Source organism: Sinohyriopsis cumingii, chromosome 10 (genome assembly GCF_028554795.1).
Source record: "Sinohyriopsis cumingii isolate HCF-2022 chromosome 10, ASM2855479v2, whole genome shotgun sequence".
Classification (NCBI taxonomy): domain Eukaryota; kingdom Metazoa; phylum Mollusca; class Bivalvia; order Unionida; family Unionidae; genus Sinohyriopsis; species Sinohyriopsis cumingii.
In genome coordinates this window covers 36,080,057-36,100,353 of record NC_142970.1, presented here as the reverse complement: position 1 = coordinate 36,100,353, position 20,297 = coordinate 36,080,057, and the positions used below count along the sequence as shown (strand labels likewise).

Genomic DNA, 20,297 nt, shown 5'->3' with positions numbered 1-20,297 from the left:
TTCAACTAATACATTCCTTTTACTTCTATACATTGAAGTAAAGAATACTTTTTTAAAACTATCTGAGAGCCAGAATTTTCTTTCTGATGACTTCTAATCGATTAAGTGACAGTAACGATGTTCATAAAACAATGGTGGGACGAAAAGGGGTTTACACAATAACAAATACATTTGTAATAATCATTCAACCATTTTATTTATACTCCTTCCCTTCACTCTAGAGGCACATATCATTTAGAATAAGAAACTAGGGTATGCTCATTCATCATCTTCACAATGAAAAAACTATTTTCCTTGATCTGTTCTGTAACAAAACCGTACCATACTGAAAGCACAAGTGTTGCATGCCATATGCTTTACAGATAATGTACTCTATTGCTCAAACTCATAAAAATTGTACAAAAGTATCAAATTTGATGATCATTGATCAATATAAGGAATATTTAGGTATACTATCTTGACTATTAAATAGACTGTGTGCAAATGCAGATTTGTACATGTATCTTATTTTGGCAGACAGAGTCATACGTACTTGTTAGCTATACTGTAAATAATCCAAGAAAATACATATTTTACGAAGAGATAGGGACCTCTTTTGAGTGTCATAAAAATATTATTTGGGGGCCAAAATCAGCACTTATTGAATTTAGTCCTTTGGTGCCAAAACTGAATGTCTGAAAATAATTGTCAAGACAATTTTTGGTAGTGCATACCAAGTTGATTCAAAAGTTCAATAAAATATTATAATGAATCCATTATTTTAAAATTTCTAGATGTGCAAAATTTAAATGACACTAAATAATAATGATCAACTACAATGGCATGCACACACAGAAACAAAACAAGGGATCCACTTTCCTGCCTGTGCATGTTATGATGCATCAGACTAACTGAACAGTCCCTTATAAATCTAGACAAAAGCTGATACAGCCATCACTGCCAAAAAAAGTAATACCTATATCTCTTTATATCCCAACTCAGATGAGACAACAAAGTCTCATTATATCCCAACTCAGATGAGACAACAAAGTCTCATTATATCCTATCCTAACTCACATGAGACAACAGTCTCATTATATCCTAACTCACATGAGACAACAGTCTCATTATATCCCAACTCAGATGAGACAACAAAGTCTCATTACATCCTATCCTAACTCACATGAGACAACAGTCTCATTATATCCTAACTCACATGAGACAACAGTCTCATTATATCCTAACTCAGATGAGACAATAAAGTCTCATTATATCCTAACTCACATGAGACAATAAGGTTGAGAACTTACTGCTCTAATACAATGATTGGCAATGCAAGTCTTTCCAGCAAGGCCTGTCCCATTTGGGTTGTGTCCCGACATTCACGGGACTGACGAGCTTTTTCAGGGCCATGTTTGGCTAATGCTGTGGGTACTGGAAGGTCTCCAGTCAAAGTCTGGGCTATAACCACAAGTAATTGCTCCATACTGTCTACCAACTGAAAAAGGAACGCAAGGGCAGTGAAAGTTAACAATGTCAAAAATGATGGTCACAATATCAACTAAATTATAATTATTGTCTGATACGAGCTAATGCAGGCCACACAGGCAAATGACTCAAAAACAGTTGACAAATTTTTTAGGTTTATTTATTCAACATCTTTTCAATGGATCTTTGAAACATCTTTTAAAATGTGGGGTCCATCTTTTGAATCTTCCATAACATAAAAATTAGGGTTCTTCTTTTGAATCTTCCATAACATAAAAATTAGGGTCCTTCTTTTGAATGTTCCATAACATAAAAATTTGGGTCCCTCTTTTGAATCTTCCATAATATAAAACCTGCGGTCCCTCTTTTGTGTGAGCCATTATTCTAACACTTTTCTTATCAAAGCTTTTCACAAGAATGTCTTATCATGAGATTGGGGCAAAATGGAGTTAGTTATAAATATATGATTTTAAACTCAACACAAAATGTTTCCATGGACATCAATAATGTCCTGCTGATTATACTGACCTAACTGCAAAAGTGCACTGAAAGGACAGATAAATGGATGGATGGTCAAAGTAATATAATATGGCCCTACCACATTCTTTAGAGAATGCCCCTACCACATTCTGAAGAGAGGAAACAGTATCAACATAATCCTGTGATTTACCTTTTCTGATTGTGACAGGAACATGGAAGCAACAGTGAGTCTGTTAGCTCGCTCACGAGCCCCCTTTAAGAATCGGTTCCATGCTGCCTCTAGGTGGTCTGACTTTTCAGTGTTTGACTGAAGGTCATATCTTAGGGATCTTCTTAACACCAGGGCTGCCTGAAGGAGCTGCTTGCCATATTCATATGTGCCCTGTACAATCATAAAAAACTTTTATTACTTATTGGTGTTAATGCATGTGGGAACTTTATACAGTCATTATTCAAAGTATGAAAAAGTAGTAATGTGATTGGTTAGTCAGTCTCATTGCTAAATAATAATAATAACCATGAAAACATAGATCACAGTGCCATAAATTTTCCAACATATAATATAGCTCTTGAAAATATATTATCAGGTATATTTCTGCAGCCTCAATGCAAAAGTTACAAAATATTACCTCAGTTTTTAGTGTTATGATTTCCGAAGAACAATGTAAGAGAAAAGAAAGGATTTCCCAGACACATCTACAGACAATGCTATCATGTACCCTGATTGTAATTTGCTAAGACAAAACCTCAACACAAAATCTTACAACAAAACTTTACCACACAATTCTGACAACAATGATGGTGCCATAGTACAGACATCCTGCCATCTGCTAAACACAGAATCGAGCATGCCATTATTGATAATAATAATAATAATAATAATAATAATCATATTAATGTCTACATTCAGTTTAAATGTTACTCAAACAACTGACATGTTAATTACAATACAAATATGAATTAAACAAATTTCTATGGTAAAGACATTTCTGTTTACACTGCATTACATATGTGGAATGTTTTGTATAATATATAAAATGAGAAAAAATCTAAACTCTAACTACATGACTTTTTCATGATTCAGAGGATTTTGTGGTTTCATCTATTATTTTATTTGTGCTGCTACAGCATTATATATCTGCATTGTGTATGCAGGATATATATATTGACTTTTTTTTTTATCTGCATGAGAATCCGCATCACAACCATAAAGCTTATCATGTACATTATGCTGCTATGCCCACTAAATACAGCATGGATTTAACAATGCAATCTCCATTAACTATATGTTTCCAAATAGAGAAGTATTAACAGAAAAAGCAAGATATGGTTTGAAATTTGCAAGACATGAAGGAATTAAATCTCAGAAATAATTGCCCCCAACCACCTTAGTGATACATGGGTGGTTCTACACCTATTTAGGATAATGGTCTTAAAATATCAAAGGGAAAGACAACTACTATCACTGGAGGTAAGAAGCTGTCATTTCTTGAGTAACAATAGTTCTGAATTGCTCAATGTTCTCAAAAGCTGATGAATATTTTTGGCTTGTTACTGCTCACTGCTCACTTTGGAGAATCCTCTGTGGTATTTAACTGACAAATAGAATCAATGAAAATACATTTGTTTTTGTAACATAAAATTCATCCATCTGGGTGATTTCAGATTTCTGAATTATTATAGTTTGGGGTTTAGTTTGAACTTGGAAGACGAAGTATTAAATCAGAAACTGAAAATGAAATTCTGTATGGGAAGAGACTATTATGTTAATCAGGGGAAATAACTCAGAAAACTAGCTTTACATTGGCAGTAGATTCAAATTTCTTGTGTTCCTCCTGTAATTTCTCTGCTTCCTGTGTAGTGGAGCCAATACTGGTATGGGTGGACATCATTACATCACACAGCTCCAGAATCCATTGGATTGCCTGACAAATAAATGAATGGAAAAAAAAACAACTGTTTGTGTAACTTCAACTAAACTACCAACAGCACAATCACAGGTCTGTCTTCATATAATACACATATCAAGAGCACAAAAAAATTGTATTGTATTATGTGTGGGCAGGTCTGAGTCTATTATGTTCCCAGTTACATAATGTATCTACTTTCTATTTTAACTTTGTGAATACAACATCTTTTTACTTTATTTTGCATTCAAGTGCTCTTGAATGTTTATATCATGTATTTTCCACAAATTAGATCTAAGTGGTCTTCAAGGCAGAACAAACCTGCGAGCACAGACCATTTGTTTTGGTTAAGTTACCATATAACATTAAATGAGCAATAACAATGGATTAAACCCATGACTGTGATTACCATCACTTATTCAGACCAAATATATTTGTGAATACAAAAATGACTTTTAAATTTCTTGCAATGCCATTATTTTATCCAAGTCATTTCAATTTCTTGCTATGGCATTCTTTTACTTAAGTCATTTAAACTACTTGCTATGGCATTATTTTAATAAAATTATTTAACACCTGTGGCATTGTTTTACTAAAGTCATTTAACACCTTGTGGCACTGTTTCACTAAAGTCATTTAACACCTGTGGAATTGTTTTACTAAAGATGTTTCACAACTGTGAGATTGTTTTGTTAAGTCATTTCACACATGTGTCTGCAATACTTGCTGTCACTGCATTTATATTTGTGTGCAACATATGTCACGGTTTTGCATATAATGCCAAATATTTAATTAAGAATAAATTTTCTTCCTAATTTAAGAATGTTTTTATCTATAAAAAAAAGAAAGCAAAACAAAAAATGTTCTCAAAAGTTTAAATATTCTTAAAAAGAAAATTAATTCACAGAAATAATTTCTCATGTTCAGTTTTTCTGTCTCAAATCCCCCAAAAATGCATATTTCTTCAAAATTTAAATCTTCCAGTCTCAAAAAGCATCATTTTCATGTATGGTTACTTTTCTGAAATTAAGAATGTCTTTCAATATTTTAAAGCAGATAAAAAGCCACTGTTTCATACAACCATGTACTGGCACCCTCCTCCCAAAAAGTCAGTGTTTTAATGTTAAAAAACCTGTTTTGATCCATAGTCATCATTTAAATGTACATATCAATTTTTGAAACCATAAATAAAACAATAAGCAAAAATTCATTCCTTGAAAGGCAAAACCCATGTTCATAGTTTAGTGTGGTGAGAAGACATATATTTGTTCTTAAAACATCATAGGACCAAAATCACGTCCAATTTATGAAGTTTATTTGACTTCAAGACTGACAAAAGCATCATATTAAAATGCAGATTTTAAATGTAGAGACAATGTATACTCTACGTTCTTTAATAATAATCAGAAAATAGTTCTCATGCAATCAGGAAATATTTTTTTTAGGTTCCCTGTATCTCAATTTGAACAGGTGTGTGTTATATAAATATGGAAAAAGCTGTTTTTCAATTATTAATGTTAATAGTTATTTTTGGGCTACATTCCATACCAGTTTTATTCTTATAAAAATTTCATGTTCAAACTAATTTTTATACAGCTCTCTGTATCCCCATGGATATCTGAATATTTTCCATGGAAAAGTACAACATTTTCTGAAAGGTTGTCAAATAAGTCGGACTTTCAAATGAGAGAGTCGTGTATTTTCAAGACACTAGCTTTTGTGCTCAGTATAATTATCAGATATATTAATCACAACAATTATGCATTATTTCTACAAAATATCATAATGAATATCTAACTTCCCAGCTCCTTTTGTATGTGGGATACTAAATTCTAGCTGGGACAAACATCTTGTTCAGCACCAAGTATATGTTCTTCTGCCAGTTCAGAGACGATCCAAATGGCCAGTCACATGACCATATTACATAGAGCATAAAAGTTCTTATCCCTCTTTTCAATTCTTAAATTTAAATTAAATTTATACCATAGGATAAAACATTTCTTCCCTCCATTTTGATTTTTATATCTTCTTAATGTCACTAAGATTGCTCTTACTTTTGATCTCAGGTGCTAAGTACCGTTATTTACCTATCAAAAGGAAATGAATGATATTTGATGAGGATGTCTCCTTTGACTGTTATATTTTGGCCTAGATTCAATTCATTAAATTATTAGAACTGCAGGAAAATAAATTACAGTAAACAACCTAAGGACATGTAGAAAAAATATTGGGATTTATTTAAAAACAAAATTAGGCTCTCAAGAATTCTTAGAACCTATTGTTATATTTTTCTCCTTTTTCTTTCAGCATATTTATGTGTGAATACATTTAAGAGTTTAACATTTTTCTATGTTTATCATGGTATAAACTGTCAGTTGCCGACTCACACAGCAAATAACGCCCAAAGGGCATTATGTAAGCTGAGTGAGTCGGCAACTGACTGTTTATACCATGATAAACTCAGAAAATAACAACGTTAAACTCTTATAATTCAAATTTCAGTTATTTGTTATGTTATTTTGTTTGCATCATTAAAAAACAGAAATCTTAACTGAGCGTAGTAATACATGTTTGGGGTTTTCTGTTACATAGCTATTTACAGCACTTGGGATTGTCCAGCTTGATCGTAATAAGGTCATCATATCAGTCCTTCAACCAATGGAAGCCAAATTTATTTTTTTTAAATTGTTAGAATGTTCTTTTCCTTTAATGCTTACTTCGTGTCTGCCTTGACTGGCAGTGTTTATCTTATGCTGTACACATGACTCTATTTATAGAAGTGGGTATTATTAGAAAATTAGTTCTCCTTACAGTTGATACAGAAATAAATGAAATTCATTGTGATCATGTGGTAACATTCTGACCAATGGAAATGCTACTTTCCTTTACCAGCTAGTGACGCTGCAATTATCACTCAACTACCCATGATTTCTCCATCATTTTCAAACACGATTAAAAGTGTGATGGAACAAAAAGTTTCTAATTAAACAGGTTTTAATAAACAATATTTAATCCAGAATTTGATGTAAAACGTTTTTACCATTTATCATACAGTATAACAAATTCCAATATTAAATAGAAAGAGGTAATGTTAATAAAGTCTATGACAATTTGCATGATTTATGTGGAATACTATGTTCAAAAAGGTAATACCTGAAACCTATATATATTGTGTCCAGACATTTTTTTAATGGCATCTCCTCATTGCTTACATAAATGTATAGTTTTAGAACATTTAAAGATCTATGATGAAGAGAAAGACAGTGAGAAATAGAGAGAGGGTAGAAGGGAGAGAGAAAGAAGAAATATGGTAATGTAACATATGTTTGGGCAGATATATTTCCTCAATGGAAAAAAAAGAGTAGTTCCAAAGCTGATATCACCACCGTGTTAAGTCTTTCAAAAACTTGCTGTTTGTAATGACAACAAAATCTATCAAAATTGGTACAAAAAAGTTTTACACTATCTACACTATAAAGAATGAATATATTTGTTAGTGGCTGGCACTCTAGACACTTGTGCAGTGTAAAAATGTATAGATTTATCATTCAAGCAAGCAATTATCCATTACAAGTGCAAGCAAACTCGAAATGCTATTTAACACTAGTAAACTCGAAATGCTATTTAACACTAGTAAACTTGAAATGCTATTTAACACTAGTAAACTCTAATGCTATTTAACACTAGTAAACTCTAAATGCTATTTAGACTAGTAAACTCCAAATGATATTGAGACTAGTAAACTCTAAATGCTATTGAGACTAGTAAACTCCAAATGATATTGAGACTAGTAAACTCTAAATGCTATTTAACACTAGTAAACTCGAAATGCTATTGAGACTAGTAAACTCAAAATGCTATTTAACACTAGTAAACTCTAAATGCTATTTAGACTAGTAAACTCTAAATGCTATTTAACACTAGTAAACTCCAAATGATATTGAGACTAGTAAACTCCAAATGATATTGAGACTAGTAAACTCTAAATGCTATTTTGACTAGTAAAACTCTAAATGCTATTGAGACTAGTAAACTGTAAATGCTATTTTGACTAGCAAACTATAAATGCTATTGAGACTAGTAAACTGTAAATGCTATTTTGACTAGAAAACTTTAAGTTCTATTTGGATTAGTAAATTCTAAAAGCAACACTTCTTTTAAGCTGATTACCATACCTGATCTGCATCTCTTTCACATGTTCTTAACTGTAGAATCTGTTGTAGCTTTAATTTGCGTACATCAGCCAGTTCATCACATCTCATCTTGCGTTCCTGTAGATCTTCAAGCCTTTTTGTGATGTGCTTAATCTGGTCATCATAGTCTGGAGAAATATCCTTCCCGAAGGCATTCTTAATAGGACGTGACATCTCGTCCAGCAGACTCTGTCCATCACTTAAGGTACTCTGCGCTGCATGGTCTACAAAACAAATATATATGAGTTCAAATCTACACAGTCTTCCATATAATCGGCACAAGAATGTATGTTATACGAGCTCTAAAAATATGTACACGTAACTCTGATACAAAATTTTAGGATTCCTAATGACATTGATACGTCAGTCACAGACAAGTAAGTAATACCTTTTTCTCCATACTTTAATAATGTAGGTGAGACAAACATACAGAACAGTCTTCAGGATATCTCACAAAGGACCAGAATAATCTTCAAGATATCTCACAAAGGACCACAATAAAATTCAAGATATCTCACAAAGGACCAGAATAATCTTCAAGATATCTCACAAAGAACCAGAATAATCTTCAAGATATCTCACAAAGGACCAGAATAATCTTCAAGATATCTCACAACGGACCAGAATAATCTTCCGGATATCTCACAAAGGACCAGAATAATCTTCAAGATATCTCACAACGGACCAGAATAATCTTCAGGATATCTCACAAAGGACCAGAATAATCTTCAAGATATCTCACAACGGACCAGAATAATCTTCAGGATATCTCACAAAGGACCAGAATAATCTTCAAGATATCTCACAAAGGACCAGAATAATCTTCAAGATATCTCACAACGGACCAGAATAATCTTCACGATATCTCACAAAGGACCAGAACAATCTTCAAGATATCTCACAACGGACCAGAATAATCTTCAGGATATCTCACAAAGGACCACAATAATCTTCAGGATATCTCACAAAGGACCACAATAATCTTCACGATATCTCACAAAGGACCAAAATAATCTTCAGAATTCAGGATATCTCACAAAGGATCACAAAGAAAGAAAGAAAGAAAGAAAGAAAGACAGCAAGAAAGAAAGAAAGAAAGAGAGAGAGAGAGAGAGAGAGAGAGAGCAGAGTAAAATGAACTTTATAATACAAGAAGGGTATTGTGCTTTTTCTTCTTTTTTTTAAAAAAAGTTTAAGCTCAATTTAGTGGAATTTGAAGTTGTTACTGAATGGGATGGCCATGTCATAGCACTTTCATATCAACATGTGATAGTGTCTGAGCACTTTCAAATCAACACGTGGTATATCCTTGCAGAACATTTTCAAATTTGGAAAACTGTGTATTGTTATTTATACCTCTACACTTCCACACAAAGCCCTAACAAACTTTATTCTAATTCAGAATATCCATACATATATATGGTAATCAGTGACAACTGGTATGGGATAGCTACAAGACTGCATCTACTTAACAGCCACCATATTGTTTACATCAATGTCCACTGCTGATGACAGACCTACTGTGAAAATAAGCCTGTTGTAATATTTGTATCTCTGATGTTCTGTTACAATGATGCAGGGCCGTGATCTATTGGACTATTACATGTGCTATCTCCCAGCTATTATTAGCACACGATTAATGATTGGCCTACACTGGACATCCGTAGACATCACTGTCCTGTACCATAAAAATATGGAATTTGCACACAGAGCTAGGTGACATTTGACCATAAATATATGGTTCCCACATACAAAGCCAGGTGCCATCATCCATAAATATATGACTCCCACACTACAAGGATTAAGATAACTGCATAATTAATATTTTGCTCATAACAGAACTCATCCAAGATCTTGATGAGATAAACCCATTTATTAAGATTTACAGAAACTGTTTGAGGAACATAGTCTCAGGATCTACAGCTCAGCATGTCAGATGCATCAATCTCACTAATTATAGAATCTGTCTAATACAATAATAATACAAGTTTATGGTGGAGCAAACATAAATGGAAAAATTAAATCCCTAGATCTTTTAGTAATACTGGGTACAGCACTTTTCAAGATACATCCACTCACCAAGATTCATGATACAAGGTAGAATACTATGTATATAACATGGCAAAAAGCTATGTAGTGCTTCAGATTGCTTTTTCTGTGCCAACAGGTCAACTGGCCCATCGAAATTAAATATTACAAGACAACTTTGAGAATCTGGAGCAAGTTAGTAAAACTGAGGTTAGAATTCCTGAATGTTTGCATGGAAAATCAGGGGGAAAAATATTAAGTTTCACCCATACCTAAACATTTGCCTTGTGCATTTTTACCCATATTTATTTCAATGAATATTTACTCCATTTCATTTTAAAACTGAGCAAAAACATGACAATTGAACAGTGATTTATCAAAAATGTATTAAAAATCATTATTACACCCCAAGACAACATTGATAGGCCAAGTTGTGCATCCTGAATAAATGATGTCAATGAAACAGTTAACATTTTTTTATATATAATAATAATAATGAGGACTTTGTATAGCGCCTAATCATTAGAAGTTCTTTATAACATTAGACAACACCTATAAGATAAAAAACATATAATGATATGATTACAAAAACAAACACCATGAAATTAGAAAACATAAAAAAATATGCTGCGAATATTTAAGGTAGGAAACATTATTAGGTCTTTATGTTTGTTCTTGCAGTCGAAATAAGTGAGTTTTGAGGGCACTCTTGAATGTGATCACTGTGTCTTTGTGTCTAGGTTCAGCGGGCAATTCATTCCACATTGCTGGGCCCTGGTATGCAAAAGAATGCTGTCCATATGACTTTGTTTTCATAGTGGGAATAATGAGTATACGATTGTCAGAAGAGGAGCGTAAGTATCTTGCTGGTGTGTACACATGGGTGAGATCGGATAGGTATGTTGGACTAGAGTCCAACAGTGAAACGTAGCACAGAGAACAAATTTTGTGTTTGATTCTGGATCGAATGGATAGCCAGTGTAGGGTACAGAGCAGCGGGGAGGTGTGCTCTGATCGTGGTACTCTATGATCCGAGCAGCTGTGTTTTGAACTTTTTGAAGTTTCTGGAGCAGATATTGAGATGAACCAGACAGAACTGAATTACAATAGTCCAGCCTTGAAAGTAATAATGAACACACAAGTGTTTTAGTGGCATCAACTGAAAGATATTTGCGAATTGAGCTGATGCGTCTCAGCTCAAGATATGCAGCCTTGCATATGTTCATGACATGTTGGTGCAATGTAAGAGTACTTTCCAGAGTAACACCTAGGTTTCGTACTGATTGTGTTAATTTAATGTTGGTGTTGCTGATATTTATTGTTTGAGGTAAAGGATGTGAACAAGAAAGTCTTTGTGTTGTAATCAGAATGGCCTCAATTTTATCATCATTCATCTGCAGCTTGTTACATGTCATCCATGATTTCACATCAGAAACGCACCTCTCTCTCTCTCTACACCTTGGATGGTAGTATCAACTTCAGTTGGGTGGCTAGATTTGTCTACTTGGGTGTCATCAGCGTACAATTGGTGAGACACTGGATGATGATCTATGACACTTGAGAATGACTGAGTGTATAGAATGAAGAGAACAGGTCCAAGAACAGACCCCTATGGAACACCACAACATAGATCAAGTGGGCTGGAGTGTATTCCATTTTCAGATACAATTTGTGTCCTGTTGACCAAGTAGGACTTGAACCACAGTAAGGCTGTATCATGAATGCCAAATACATGCTGGAGACGGTGAAGTATTATATCATGGTCTATTGTGTCAAATGCTGCAGACAAATCAAGGAGGGTGAGGACTGTAATCTATCCAATGCAGAGAGAATGTCATTAACTGCTTTTAGAAGAGTAGTTTCAGTACTATGATGATTATGTATATTAAATAAATAATTAATTAATCAATCAATCATTCATTCATACCTTCAATGCAGATGTCCGTCTTCATAAAAGACAAGAATGAGTTCAAATAGCAACAGGTACCAGTGCCTTGCAAGCCTGTAATTTTCTGTCAAATTTTCACATGTGGATATATTTTGTTGCATGAAACAGCCATTATGTTTATTTTTGTCAACAGAATTGAATTACGATAATTCATAATACCATAAATGGTTTGGAAATCAAATTGTTCAGTGTTATCTGTTTATTTTCCCTTTTCTGCTACCCAGTTTATTATGTGGTAAACCGGTACATGATTGCCACTTGGTTCTTTAGCCATTTCACCCAAAGGCAGGGCTCTCATGAATGATGACTTTCTGATCACCACCGCTATATAACATCAGAAATTCTTTATAGCAATCAATCAATATTATTTAAGCAGTGGTGGGAGAATGCACCATCCATATGAAGAGTTCAACAGTGGGATATCCAAGTCATAGTCAGAAAGACATTTTTCTGATAAATTTTGGGATGCATTTTTATGTCAGTTTGGTAGCAAAAAAAATATTTTGGCCAAACTGATAAATTATCAGAAATTAATAAAATTGTTAGAAGTGGTGAGTAGTGATTGACTCAGAAATTTAATGACTGTAAGTGGGGATTCTATGATGTGCCATGACAGTCACTGAAAATAAAATTATGACAAAACAATAGGCAGGAATGGTGTAGGTACACTGTCAATCTGAAGTTCTGTAGTTGATTTATTTCAAACTTATCAATATTGACCTAATTTTAAAATGCAACCCTGCTAATTTCTTGCATACAACTCAAGAGTATGCCTGACTTTTAATCAGTTTAACCTCAAGCAACAGTGAAGGGTGAGATTACCTATGGCATCACATTTTTCCTGCAGTGAGGAGATGGCTTCCTGTGCTGCCTCCACATTATCAGCATTGATATCTGAACACAATAACTCCAACAGGTCATCCAGTCTTCTGGAAAACTGCAAAACACACAGTGTATATAAACAGTGTATATAAACAGTGTGTATAAATGATTAGGTCAATACTGTAATGTCATGGCTCTCTTGAATGAAATAAATCCATCATTTGTGTCATCTGGTTAAAAATAGAAAAACAATTGGTCATTTGACAAAACATATAATTTCTCAGTCTCTGTAGTTTGCTCATAATCATGCAGATGGAAAATATCCATAAACACAGTATTTTACTCATAAACATACAGATGGAAAACACCAAGGAGTACAGTATTTTACTCATGATCATACAGATGGAAAATACCCAGGAGTACAGTATCTTACTCATAATAATACAGATGGAAAATACCCAGGAGTACAGTATTTTACTCATAAACATACAGATGCAAAACACAGAGGAGTACAGTATTTTACTCATAATCATACAGATGGAAAACCAAAACTAATCTTATATATATATATATATATATATATATATATATATACACACACACACATTTGCAGTGTGAGAACTTTCTGTACAGTCTAGTCAGATAAGTAAAGTTGGCATGCTGCAAGTTTGTCTTACAATGAGTAATGAGGGAGATTATTTTGTTCATATCAGCAGTTGTGTAGAACTAATCATACAAAACAGTGAAACACTGACCAGGCCTTGATTTCACCAATAGTACATTAAGACTAGCTTTCACTAATCTTACAATACTGAGTGAAACACTGACCAGGCCTTGATTTCACCAACAGTAATTAAGATTGGATTGACACTAATCTAAGTCTTACAATACTGAGTGAAACACTGACCAGGCCTTGACTTCACCAACAGTACATTAAGACTGGACTTACACTAATCTTACAATACTAAGTGAAACACTGACCAGGCCTTGATTTCACCAACAGGACATTAAGATTGGATTGACACTAATCTAAGTCTTACAATACTGAGTGAAACACTGACCAGGCCTTGATTTCACCAACAGTACATTAAGACTGGACTTACACTAATCTTACAATACTGAGTGAAACACTGACCAGGCCTTGATTTCACCAACAGTAATTAAGATTGGATTGACACTAATCTAAGTCTTACAATACTGAGTGAAACACTGACCAGGCCTTGATTTCACCAACAGTACATCAAGACTGGACTTACACTAATCTTACAATACTGAGCAAAACACTGACCAGGCCTTGATTTCACCAACAGTACATTAAGTCTTGGACTTACACTAATCTTACAATACTGAGTGAAACACTGACCAGGCCTTGATTTCACCAACAGTAATTAAGATTGGATTGACACTAATCTAAGTCTTACAGTACTGAGTGAAACACTGACCAGGCCTTGATTTCACCAACAGTACATTAAGTCTGGACTTACACTAATCTTACAATACTGAGCGAAACACTGACCAGGCCTTGATATCACCAATATAACTTGAGTCTTGACTTAAGCTAAAGTCTTCAAATCATAAATATAATCTGAATGAAAGTCTAACTTGAGTTTGACCAAATGCCAAAAGTCCAGACTTCGGCTTTAAGTTGTGTTGGTAGAAGTCAAACTATCACTCTCAGCCAATCAGTAAACTCTGACAGAAGTGACAAGACATTTGATTTAAGGTGTACTATTAAAAAATAAAACTCACATCTTCAGCCAGTCTGTGGAATCTGACAGAAGTGATAAGAAGGGTTCGTCTTCTCTCGAGTCTACTAGCAAAGCTGCGACACACAGTGTCCATGTAATCCCTCTGTGACTTTAGATCCTCAGCATTAGGGTAGCCCTCTGTAATGTAATCCTCCACTCTGTGACGTAATTCAGCATACTGACCATAGGTGTCCTGAAAAAGTCCTCAAACGGTAAAATGCTGGAAATTAGGACTTCCTGCAAGGTTTGATGTTTGTCACAAATTATGAGCATTATTGAAGCCTACAAGCTTTTACATTTAGAAATATTTTTATTTCAAGATTTAAGGTAAAGTGACAGTGTACAATGTACAGTACTGGTAAAAATGCATATAAACGTTACTGCAAAATATAGTTTTCTTCTTTGTCTGATACAAATCAGAAGCTATTCAGTTCTGTAAAAGCCAAAATATTAGCTTGAACTTGGATATGCTAAAGTGAATACAGTGTTAACACCTCTTGATTTTCAGAGATAACCAGAACCATTCACAAAATCATTTTCATTATGCTGGACTGGATCCCTGACTCATGATGTTTATATTGAACTTACTGATTTTACTTTCAGACCTGACAAACATGGATGTCTAGGTCTTTCTTCAGAACGTATAACCACCACATAATTTTTAAGGCATAATAAAGCTTTAATATTAAAAGCTTAATGCAAATATTGATATACAATATCTCACTTGTAAGCAGAGGAAATTGACATTATGTTTTAAGACAGAAGCTGTGAAGAGTTACCACCATTTTAAACCATCAAAGGCTGAAAGTTAAAAAAAAATTAAAAATATGTATAATTATCTACTTTGTTCCTAGCAAGATCCCTTTCAGTAAATAAGTTGTACTGAGTATCAGACTCCTGGAAAATATGAAAGTTGCCTAATCTGGTAAATAAATATACATTCTAAATGGAACAAGTTGAATCTTACCGTGCATTTGATCTCCAATTGCTCATGTTGTTTCCGTAGTTGTTCTGCTGTCTCTGCTGAGTCCCCAATTTCTGACTGTGATGCTAGCAGTTTTTCTCCAGGATTCAAGATCCATTCAACAACCTTTCAACGAGGATTAAAAATAGTCATCAGGACAATGACTGATCCTCTAAACGACTTAAAATAATTTTACCTGAAAATATCTTTCACCTGTACTGATCTGCCCTAACACTGTACACATACCAAGTCAAAATCAAAATTCCAGTCACCAGAGGACTGATTTTTTCACCTTGATAAAATATAATGCTCTCTATGCTACCAAGCTTAAGATGTGTGTATGTGAGTGTAACAGTATAAGATGTGTGTGTGTTTGAATGTAACAGTATATGCAAGTGTGTGTGTAACAGTATATGATGTGTGTGTGTGTTTGTGTGTGTGTAACAGTATAAGGTGTGTGTGAGTGTAATAGTATAAGAGGTGTGTAACAGTATAAGATGTGTGACTGAGAGTGTAACAGTATATGCATGTGTGTGTGAGTGTAACAGTATAAGATGTGTGTGTAAATGTAACAGTGTAAGATGTGTGTGTGTGAGTGTAACAATATAAGATGTGTGTGTAACATTATAAGATGTGTGTGTGTAAGTGTAACAGTATATGCATGTGTGTGTGTGAGTGTAACAGTATAAGATGTGTGTGGGAGTGTAACAGTATAAGAGGTGTGTGTGTAACATTATGTTTGTGTGAGTGTAACAGCATAAGACGTGTGTGAGTGTAACAGTATAAGATGTGTGTGTGTGGGTGTAACCGTATAAGATGTGTGTGTGTCTAGCAGTAAAAGATGTGTGTAACAGTATAAGATGTGTGTGTGTGTGTGTGTGTGTGTGTGTGTGTGTGTGTGTGTGTGTGTGTGTGTGACAGTATAAGATGTGTGTGTAGTGTAACACTATAGGATGTGTATGTAACAGTATATGATGTGTGTGTGTGAGTGTAACAGCTTAAGATGCATGAGTGTAACAAAAATTGCAATGTCGGAACCAGCACCCTTGATATCAGACCTAATGCCCCCCTCCCAAGTATCAAAAACTGCCACTTCCTGGTGTAGTGTAATTATTAAGTTTGATGCTAACTGGGTTCATGTAAGCTGAATTATGCAGAATTCTCACTGGATTCATGTAAGTTGAAATATGCAGAATGTTCATTGGGTTCATGTAAGTTGAATTATGCAGAATGCTAATTGGGTTCATGTAAGCTGAAATATGCAGAATGTTCATTGGGTTCATGTAAGTTGAAATATGCAGAATGTTCATTGGGTTCATGTAAGCTGAATTATGCAGAATGCTAATTGGGTTCATGTAAGTTGAATTATGCAGAATGTTCACTGGGTTCATGTAAGTTGAATTATGCAGAATGTTCATTGGTTTCATGTAAGTTGAATTATGCAGAATGTTCATTGGGTTCATGTAAGTTGAATTATGCAGAATGTTCATTGGGTTCATGTAAGTTGAATTATGCAGAATGTTCATTGGGTTCATGTAAGTTGAATTATGCAGAATGCTCACTGGGTTCATGTAAGTTGAATTATGCAGAATGTTCATTGGTTTCATGTAAGCTGAATTATGCAGAAACCAATTTCTCATCCAATAACCCTGACCATTCATCATTCTACTGCAAACACAAAGAAAGCCTAGGTTTGGCCTGGGATATAAACAAAATGATTCTGCCAAAAAAAGTGTTTGGCCACTTGGCCTTTTCTTTTGCCACAACCAAATTCACTGAAAACCTTTCATGCAGGTGTTTCTCTTAAATGTCTTAAAAACTATTTTCTTAAAGATAATTCTTTAAAAGTATTTATCACATGTATGAGTCAATTGTTGTCCTTATTTGTAGAGAACAGATCTTTAAAATAAACAATATGTTGTGAAAAATGTCTGCATGTTTTTCTTGCATCTGTTTGTACACGTACCTGTATAAGAAGCGTTTTAGCTTTTATTACAATTTCAAACAATTATGTGAAACTTTTTTCTGCCAAAATTATTCACCAAAATGTTTACTTTTTTTAGTTTAATTTTTGTTTCACTAACTGCAAAATTAAAGATTAGCAATCCAACTCCCGAAGTTGCCCTTGCCCAAGTGTGATGCAACAATGAAAATGATCAAACTGAGTCCAAGGAACTTGAGAAAAGTGTGATGCAATAATGAAGTTGATCAAACTGAGTCCAAGGAACTTGAGGAAAGTGTGATGCAACAATGAAATTGATAAAACTGAGTCCAAGGAACTTGAGGAAAGTGTGATGCAACAATGAAGTTGATCAAACTGAGTCCAAGGAACTTGAGGAAAGTGTGATGCAACAATGAAATTGATCACACTGAGTCCAAGGAACTTGAGGAAAGTGTGATGCAACAATGAAATTGATCACACCGAGTCCAAGGAACTTGAGGAAAGTGTGATGCAACAATGAAATTGATAAAACTGAGTCCAAGGAACTTGAGGAAAGTGGACCTATCATATGGAACCCAAAATGGCAATAACCTTTGACCTCTGGACCCAAGAAACAATGGTGATACAGTCTACTTATATTTAATGTAACTCAGGATGAGATCATACGATGAAAACTGAATCAAGTAAACTTGAAATAAAACACAGGTAAAAGAGTGAACATTGTTGTTACATGTAATATGGTTCTCTACATCAAATTATACTGTACAATACTGAACTGGAGCTAGCTACAGACCACACCAGTATTCATTTCAAATAAAAACTGATGTAAATAAATGTTTGATGTCAAATGTTTTATAAGCCTTATGATATATTTTATATAAAACAATATCTTATTTAAAATGAACACACAAGTAATTAAATTCTTTTCTCAAGATGACATACAATGATTCTACTTAACATAAGATTACTGAAACTGTGGCAGTTTGAAAGAAAGATACAGTAATATATGCCACTGTTTAATTAAATATATCGGACCATGTTCTTGTGAAGAGCAAACAGCCAGAAAATATGTCTTTTATGATTTTTCTTTTGTCCATATTTTGCAAAATATTTCCAAGTCTTGAAAATTACTTTTGTGTTGCCTCTTTCAACATGCCGCCATTTGTTCAAAATCATAGCATAAAAGTTCCACAGAATATTGTGTCTTACAAGCACCTCATGTGATACTGAGTTTCACAGAATGTATCTAACCATCACTACATGGTATATAGAGTTCCACTGAATAAGTGTCTCACCATCACTACATGGAATACTCAGATGCACATAATAAGTTATCTCACTAGCACCTCGTGGAATAAAGAGCTGCACAGAAAGTGTTATCTCACCATCATCTCATCAAATTCTATGTTCCACCTTGATGTCTCACTAGCTTTTCATGCAGTTTAGTTACACAGAACATGGTATCTCACTAGCACCTCTTGAAATATAGTTCTGTGTAATACATTATCTCACCAGTACCTCATGAGACATAGATTCCCAGAGAATATGTTCTCTCACCAACACTTAATGTGATGTAGTACCCACCTCCATTTGCAAAACCTTGAAGAAAAGTCTCTAGTGCAGAATCTTAACAATGACATACCGTATGTTGTAGAAGTGATACGCTATGCCAACAAATGTGAGACAAAAATATAGGTTATGCATGAGTGCACTTTGTACTTCTTTACGCAAAAAAAATATTATGAACTCACCCGTTTGATGTCTCTCTGTAAATCACTGTGTTGCATGTTCATATTCAGAGATTGATCTCTAACAGTCAGATAGCCTCGTAACTTTTCCACTCGATTCTCTATAAACTGTATCATCCTTTTGACCTGCTTTTGTGCCTCCAGGCTATCCAGTGTCCCTGCAATTGGCTCACCAGGAGGCACACCCTGTTTGTCATAATCCTGTAACCTTGACAACAGGTCATAACCTTCAAACAGAAAAACAACTATGATAGATCTTTGAAAATACTTATATAAACATAAGATAGGCTTAACTCTTTTTTGCAATATACAAAGACAAATAGATCAACTTTAATTTTATGCTATCACAACTTACAATGTTTTATTTTCATATTCAGCCCAATTTGAAACAACATCATTTTTAAGACACTACCCAACATGGTGATCCTAACACACCAGACTAAATCAGGGATTATAACTCAAGGGATTGTTTTGTAATTCTTTTCACTACGTCATGTACAATGTTTTAATATGAGTATATACTTGCTATTAAGTCAAGACCAACTGCAAACAACACAGACCTGAACTGCCATTGCATAATGCACTAGCAGATCAGGGTCTAGACTGTTTGTTCCACTAATTATTCCTAACGAGCTGCAGAGACCCAAATTTGCTAATGCACCATGTGATGGCAGATTGGGTCTGTGCAGTTTGCAGTTAGGTTTTGCTTGTAAGCAAGTATATATAGTAATGTAATTAGTGTCACTGTAACTGAAATTTTAGTCAACTGAACATTTTACCCCTGTGGGGGCCTTATAACCTAAAAGAATACATTTCTTGCCAATTATTATCCTGTATGCAAGTAAACTGCCAAGTGAATGGAGAGATCTAGAAGAAGAACCAAACATGACATACATTATCATTATGCTTCAACATTATTGCATTGTAACTTCCTGTCCATATATTTGTCTGTCTGTGACTGACTATTCTCCTGAACTACTCAGTGGAGAAATGTATAATAATGTTGTAAACGTAGCTGTTCTCTTAGAATAACAGATGTAAAAAAATATT

At 34.2% G+C, this 20,297-nt stretch overlaps 1 protein-coding gene across 1 annotated transcript in view; it reads right to left on the bottom strand.

Annotated features, from left to right (window-relative positions):
- Positions 1 to 20,297, bottom strand: part of LOC149789874 (SEC14 domain and spectrin repeat-containing protein 1-B-like) — a 68,043-nt gene that overhangs the window by 6,279 nt on the left and 41,467 nt on the right. Inside the window, exons 9-16 of the mRNA XM_089971923.1 lie at positions 19,251 to 19,474; positions 15,561 to 15,683; positions 14,595 to 14,786; positions 12,846 to 12,960; positions 8,030 to 8,271; positions 3,750 to 3,872; positions 2,138 to 2,329; positions 1,290 to 1,477 (exon numbers count right to left, since the gene is read on the bottom strand). Of these exons, the coding sequence (XP_089828049.1) occupies positions 1,290 to 1,477; positions 2,138 to 2,329; positions 3,750 to 3,872; positions 8,030 to 8,271; positions 12,846 to 12,960; positions 14,595 to 14,786; positions 15,561 to 15,683; positions 19,251 to 19,474 (1,399 nt within the window). The remainder of the gene's footprint in view (positions 1 to 1,289; positions 1,478 to 2,137; positions 2,330 to 3,749; positions 3,873 to 8,029; positions 8,272 to 12,845; positions 12,961 to 14,594; positions 14,787 to 15,560; positions 15,684 to 19,250; positions 19,475 to 20,297) is intronic.